This window comes from Alosa alosa, chromosome 16, assembly GCF_017589495.1.
Source record: "Alosa alosa isolate M-15738 ecotype Scorff River chromosome 16, AALO_Geno_1.1, whole genome shotgun sequence".
In the NCBI taxonomy this organism is placed as follows: Eukaryota; Metazoa; Chordata; class Actinopteri; order Clupeiformes; family Clupeidae; genus Alosa; species Alosa alosa.
The window spans coordinates 18953825-18961324 of record NC_063204.1 but is presented as its reverse complement, the minus strand read 5'-3'; the positions used below and the strand labels follow the sequence as shown (position 1 = coordinate 18961324).

At 48.4% G+C, this 7500-nt stretch overlaps 1 protein-coding gene across 1 annotated transcript in view; it reads left to right on the top strand.

Moving 5' to 3' along the window:
- Nucleotides 1-7500, top strand: part of tnikb (TRAF2 and NCK interacting kinase b) — a 54356-nt gene that overhangs the window by 18873 nt on the left and 27983 nt on the right. The window contains 8 exon segments of the mRNA XM_048265725.1: nt 1177-1233; nt 1698-1823; nt 3584-3694; nt 3806-3896; nt 4892-5022; nt 5190-5244; nt 5636-5714; nt 6861-7036. Of these exon segments, the coding sequence (XP_048121682.1) occupies nt 1177-1233; nt 1698-1823; nt 3584-3694; nt 3806-3896; nt 4892-5022; nt 5190-5244; nt 5636-5714; nt 6861-7036 (826 nt within the window).

The following is a 7500-nucleotide window of genomic DNA, read 5'->3' as shown; positions in this document are numbered from 1 at the left end:
CCCCGCTCTGGCCTGAGCTCATTAATACTTTCCGTCGATGGAAAAGCAGTTAATGAGGATGGGCGGACGGGAAAGAGAGAGGGGGGGTTGGGGGGCACGTCTGCCGCTTTGGCTCTGGGTTTTTTCAAGCTCCCTTTAGTTGCTCCTGTCTCTGCCTTTCATTCACATTTCCTTCCCTTCGCTCTCTCTCTCTCTCTCTCTCTCTCTCCCTCTCTCTCTCTCTCTCTTTCTCTCTCCCTCTCTCACTCTCATTCTTGCTTGCCCTTTCTCCCTGTCTCATTCGCCTCGGCAGCTCCCTGCCTCTCTCTGCTGAGCACTGAGCGTTGGGGATGAAAGGGCGTTTGTGCATAATGCATCCAGAGGAGGAGTACGCACAGACAGGTGCAGGGGAGGGATGCTTGTACTCCACTGAGTCCCTGAGAGTGGAGTCGTCCACAGTGCTGCTCACTTGCCAGCAGACTGCATAGTTATGGGCTTTATTTGTCCTGGATACCAGTCGCCCAGGTGATGAGACACACAATAAAGCCACTTTATTTGGGTTCCTGGTCAGTGTTTTTGATTCCGAGTGGACGTATGGTCTCTTGGCATGGAGCGGTGTGGAGGAAATGGGGAATACAGTGGGAAAAATACCTTCGGTTATCAAGAACAATACACAGCTTCTTTCATTTCCACATTCCACTGTGCTATCCCAGAATTCCACTGCCAGCGTGTTGCATAACAGCTTTTTTTTCTGGCTGTCCGTTCAATCCAAACAGAACAGTCCTCTGGTGGCAAAGGAGCTCTGTCACCAGGAAAAGAAAATGCCTCCATCACAAGCCAAGACCACTCACACTGACTTTTGGGTCTGTTTCAGTCATTCTTGGAAGGGCACATTTGCTGTTTCTGTCTTTTTTTTTTTTTTTCATTTTGATATTACACAATGATGTGACTGCCAAAAAGCTTGAATGGTAATCAGTTGGTTTTCTGTGTTCTCATCACGCACACACACACACACACACACACACACACACACACACACACACACACACACACACACACACACACTCTGACGCTGGCAGAGCACACACACTGACATAACACACTCACTCCTGCTTCTAAACCTGTCCCGATGATGTCTTTTAATAGCCTTGTGGGTGGGAAAGGAAGAGTGATTGACAGGTCTTGTTCTGTTTCCAGGGCTGCCATGTCAAGACAGGACAGCTTGCTGCGATCAAGGTCATGGATGTCACTGGAGTAAGTCAGCACTCTCTCTCTCCTATCCTTTTTTCTCTTTTCTCTTTCATTTTTTCTTTCTTTACACTCTTTTTTTAGGTTTTCACTGCCATATACTCTACTCGCTTTCTTTTCTTGCTTTTATTTTTTTCTCTCCTCAAGTACGCTAATTTCTGTGTTTCGTTTTTTTATTTATCCTTCTATCTCTTCATCAGTGTCTTCCTAGATAGATACTGTAGATAGATACTTTATTGATCCCCAAGGGGAAATTCAAGTGGTTCCTGTGGTTGGTTTCTCTCTAGACTCCTGCCTACGTAACATTGTAACTTCACACATCCACCAGAAGACAGTTCCTCTTTTTCTATTTTTTACTTTATCACACATTCTCACACACCCTCTCACTTTTTTTCTCTCTTTCTCTCTCTCTCTCTTTATCTCTCTCTATCTCTGTCACTGTTATTAACACCTATGTTTTCCTCTGACAGGATGAGGAAGAGGAAATCAAGGCGGAGATCAACATGCTGAAGAAGTACTCCCATCACCGCAACATCGCCACCTACTACGGTGCCTTCGTCAAGAAGAACCCACCAGGGATGGATGACCAGCTTTGGGTATGAGGCCACCTCTCTAATATACCGTTTGCTACTTTCTCTCTCTGTCTCTCTGTCTCTCTCTCTCTCTCTCTCTCTCTCTCTCTCTCTCTCTCTGTCTCTGTCTCACACACACACACACACACACACACACACACACACACACACACACACACACACACACACACACACAGAGACAGACAGTCTGAATAGGCTGCTGCCTGACTGTTGTCAATGTAGTTCCATATGGTCCAAGGTGGACACCATTTCATCTTTGCAGTGTGCTATGTATATGGCTAAGATGACAATAGAACTCGACTTGACTTGACCTGACATACACAAGCACGCACACACGCACACACGCACTCACTCACACACACACACACACACACACACACACACACACACACACACACACACACACACACACACACAAACCTTTGTCCCCCAAGGTTTGCACAGTGGTGGTCACGTTGTGATCTGTTAGCATTTGCAGAGTGTTATAAATATATTAAGGTGGTTTTCGTTGTCCTTCACATTGATGCACACAGCCAGCCAGGACTGTGCTTGTTTGCAGGCACGCTGCTAAGCAACCTGCAGATTGCTGATGCTGTGCTTTACATCGCTACCCACATTGCCATCCGGTAGCAGTCTGTGGTCTTCCCAAACACTAATATCAAGACACCCCACCATAGACACACACACACACACACACACACAGACGGCCCTCGTGGACGGAATGCCCCAGAAGGGAAGAGAGAAATGCACCCTCAGCAGTCGTGACTGGCTGCACGTTCTGTGGTCAGACGTTGTTGATGAGTGCAGTCCCAGCATGCTGTTGGGTGTGATCATGCACAGTGCAGACCAGACGAGAGGAGAGGAGTGTATCAGTGTCAGTGACTCCATCCAGCACATGCCCCCATGAAACATCAAATTGCATTTCAACTCCAATTCTTCAAGTCCAGTGCAATTGGATAATGATAACAATAAGATAACGCAACGCTTGCTATTTTCATTTCTGAGGAAGGAAAAGCCTCAGTATCAGTACATCTGAAGGACTGAGGGTGTTGGGTTGTGAAGAACTCTTAAGAGGCAGCCGCGCTCATTATCTTAAATCATCCCCTTCCCCTAATTTTCAATAATCCTCTACACCAAGGTGAGCCATTTGCGTCCAGATTCTACCATGTATAATATACCAGTGCAGCCTGTAATCGCTCTCCCCTGATGTGACACTGCAACCCTGAGTCATAGTACTTCTCTGCGCCAGTGTGGTTTATACAACACCCATCTGCGCTAAGCGGCTAATCCACCTTTGTTGTGATCGAGGACGGGGGCCCCTCCGAGGCCTGCCTGCGTTTGCGGCGACGTAAACAGAGCTCCCGGTCCTCTCGGAGGATTCCGTGGCCCGAGTTGTCAAATTAAAAAAAACTTCAGTAATCACCAGCGCAAATCTCCTTACACGCTCCACTGTTAGACTGATAGCCCTCTCCACTGATTAATGCTCGTGTGTGTGTCTAATGTTTGTGGGCTGTGGGTGTGGGTGTGGGAATGGGGGTGTGTGCGTTTGCCTGCCTGTGTGTTTATGTTTGTGTATGAGTGTATATGTGAGTTCATGGGTTTATGTGGTGGATGTGTCTTTACTGTGTCAATGTTTATGTGAATTTTGATGATCTTTTCTCTCTCTCTCTCTCTCTTTCTCTCTTACTCTATCTCTCTCTTTTCTCTCTCTCTCTCTCTCTCTCTCTCTCTCTCTCTGTGTGTGTGTGTGTTTCCTTATGCAGTTGGTGATGGAGTTCTGTGGTGCGGGCTCGGTGACTGACCTGATCAAGAACACGAAAGGGAACTCTCTGAAGGAGGAGTGGACGGCCTACATCTGTCGGGAGATCCTCAGGGTGGGTCACACACTCCCTCTGCTCTCGTTTTTTTTCGCTCTCTTTCTCTCTCTTTCCTTCTCATCACTCATTCTCCTCCTCCTCTCTCTCATCTGTCCGTCTGCTTTCCAGGGTTTGACCCATCTCCACCAGCATAAGGTCATCCATCGGGACATCAAGGGCCAGAACGTCCTGCTCACTGAAAATGCTGAGGTCAAGCTGGGTAAGAAGCCTCCCTGCAGGGTCATCTCACACAGATGTCTCCATGAGTTTAATGGAGTTATGGAAGGGCCTTTTAGACTTCATGTGTGTCTGTGCATATGCTCTAGTTTTGTGTGTGTGTGTGTGTGTGTGTGTGTGTGTGTGTGCATACTGTACATGCATATAGATGTGTTTGTGGCTTGTGGCTTTGTGGATGTGGTTGTGTATATCCATGTACAGTATGTGTGTACATATAGTACATATATCCATGTAGTGTGCACATATAGGTGAGTGTGTACTGTATGCATAGGTGTGTGTGGGTTTGTGGCAGGTAGACTGTCTGCTATGAGCTACAGTTGTAGAGTGTGGTTGGGTAGCGATGCTTTTGTTTGTTCCAAGCTGCTACTGCTGTTGCCTATGAGTGGTGTGCTGCTACTCCTGCCTATGGGAGGTCTGCGCTGCCAGAGTTAACCCCAGAGCTGTTTGATTCAGAGGTGCTCGGTGGCGGGGCTCGCCTTGTTGCCATGCCAACGTCGCCCACGGTGACAGGAAGGCAGCGGCGGCGAGGCAGATGGCTGCATGTGCTCCATCAGAGACATATCCGCTAGTTACTGCACAGTGTCACATTAGGGCCATTGCCCCTAGACTGATGAGCTATGTGTGTGTGTGTGTCTGGGAATTAGTGTGTGCACCTGTTTGTGCTTGTGAGTGTTTACCTGCTTAAGTGATTGTGTGTGTGTGTGTGTGTGTGTGTGTGTGTGTGTGTGTGTGTGTGTGTGTGTGTGTGTGTGTGTGTGTGTGTGTGTGAGTCTTTCCATATACTTGAGGATGTCTTTCCTTATACACATTTTTGTTCATATCATCTCTGTGGTTTTGTATATTGTGGTGACTGGTGTGTTTATGTGATTCCGTATGTTTGTGTGTGTTTGTGTGTGTGTGTGTGTGTGTGTGTGTGTGTGTGTGTGTGTGTATGTATGTATGTGTGCGGTGTGTGCGTGCGTGTGTCTTTCCACACAGTGGACTTTGGTGTGAGTGCGCAGCTTGACCGGACCGTGGGCCGGAGGAACACGTTCATTGGCACGCCGTACTGGATGGCCCCAGAGGTCATCGCCTGCGATGAGAACCCAGACGCCACATATGACTTCAAGGTACCTCCGCCTCCTCTGTCCCTTTCTGTCAGCTTTTATAAATAGAGACTGCAGGCATTGAGTCACGCCTTTATCGGGCTGTGATTTCACTCCGAAAGTATGACACCATTCAGCTTCTCATGCTTTTTTTTGTCGTCTTTTCTCTCTTTCGTTCTGTGTTGCAACAGAGTGATCTGTGGTCTTTGGGAATCACCGCCATAGAGATGGCAGAGGGAGCGCCACGTAAGCATTGCACAAGTCTACACAAGTGAAACCAGCAGACCACGACTGAGATTAGGGCTCTATGGCACAATAACAATAACACATGGCTCAGTGTTGTGTAATACACATGTAGTACACATCTCCGGATACACCTGAATGGCTCACACAAGAGCACAACATTAGCACCATCAAAGACTTGTCCAAAGACTTTGTTATTAGACAACACAGCCAGTGAAACCGCAGCCACACTCTCTCTCTCTCTCTCTCTCTCTCTCTCTCTCTCTCTCTCTCTGTCCTTCTCTCGCCATACTCTCTTTCTTTCTCCCTCTCTCTCTCTCTCTCTCTCTGTCCTTCTCTCGCCATACTCTCTTTCTCCCTCTCTCATTCTCTTTCTCTTTCTCCATCTCCGCAGCGCTGTGTGACATGCACCCCATGAGGGCCCTCTTCCTCATCCCCAGGAACCCGGCACCCCGGCTCAAGTCCAAGAAGTGGTGAGTAGACAAACCCCACCCCACAGCTACCGCACCCTTCCTCCGCAGACCCCCTGGCGACCTGCAGCGGCTTCTTATCAAGCCCAGTCAAGCAGCGCTCTGGAGGCGGCCTTATCTCCAACGCTGGAGTGTATGTGAACGTGGCCTGGCTGCCACTAGCGCCTGATGACAAGCTTCTGAGTCATCGGCAGAAGAATGCAGTTTGGTGACAGACGGGATTATATCGCCCCCCCATCACCCCACCCACCCCTGATCGAGTTACACTCATTACTGCAGCGGATAGAAACCCCCCCCCGCTGTAATCCTTACCTGTGGGAAATTACACTTGTGTGAACACGTCTTTTAAGAAACAGGCTTCAAGCACATCTTCATTTGTTCACCTTTGATGTTTGTGGGTGCGTTTGTCCCATTCTAAAAACAGAAGGCATGGATTAGAGCAGGTGTCACTTTAGGTCGTTGGCAAGTGGCCAGTCTAGCGGAGGCATGTTTCTCAGGTTGGCAAGAGATTGTCTGTGGCTACAAATTGGAAGCATCATTGAGTGCCCTGTCCATTCATAATCCCAGATAATGATGAGAAAGGACTGTGCAGTACCTGCAGCGCCTTAGTGAAATAAAGGTCAGCACTGATCCAGGAACAGTATCTGAATCATCACAATCTGGGGTGCGTTTCCCAAAAGCATAGTTGCATAGTTGGCAATGGGAAATTGCATTGCAACCAACAAAGTATGCTTTTGGGAAACGCACCCCTTGACGGTAAAATCTTTCCCAGACCAGTTTGCCTCCTACTGAGAGAGTTTATGAAGGTGCCCTGGGCGTCTGTCTTTAAAATCCTTTTATATAATCAGGAATTCTGACCTAAAGACAACAGCAGCAAGCTGAGGACTGTGGGGCACGAGAGCCTAGTCCAGCCCCCTCATGCTCCCCCCCTGGCATTTTGGTGTCCTCATCTGAACTCTTCTATGCTTTTGCTCCCTCTTCTCCTTAACTCTCATCCATCCCCCTCTCCTCTCTGCTCCTTTCATCTCATCTACTCTACTCTTTTCTCCTCCTCTCCTCTTCTCTACCCCTCTCCTCTCATCTCCCCTATTCCCCTTTTCTCTTCTCTCCCCTCCTCTTGTCCTCCTCTCCTCCTCTTCTCCTCCTCAGGTCAAAGAAGTTTCAGTCGTTCGTGGACAGCTGCCTGGTGAAGAACCACAACCAGAGGCCCAGCACAGAGCAGCTGCTCAAGCACCCCTACATCCGCGACCTGCCCAACGAGCGGCAGGTCCGCATCCAGCTGAAAGACCACATCGACCGCACCAAGAAGAAGAGAGGCGAGAGGGGTGAGTCAGCCAATGGCGGAGTGGAAAACCATGCAAGGAAAACCATCACTACAGATTTTGTACCCCTGGTACTCTCTGACAAACCATGCATTAAGGCTCTTCAGATTGAAATTCTGTTTTTGGAAAACGATGGTTTTCGGGTAGGGATCTTGATTACTCCCTCAACCAATTTAGCTCTCTCCATCTCTTGTGTACTCATTTGCCAAGAGAATGTGTGTAATTGGGAAGAGAGTGTGAGAGTGGAAGGGAAATCAAGAGGAAGGAAAGGGACCAAGAGGTGACTGGCAAAATGCCTCCTGTTCTGGTAGAGATGAGATGGGAAATGGAGAGGGCCATGTGTGTCCAATGGGAGCTTTTTTACCCTGTCAGAAATGGTTTCTCAGAGTCCAATTTTGGACGGTCACAGTCACCAACACCATGATAGCTGCATGTAGTGAAGTGTGTGTGTGTGTGTGTGTGGTTGA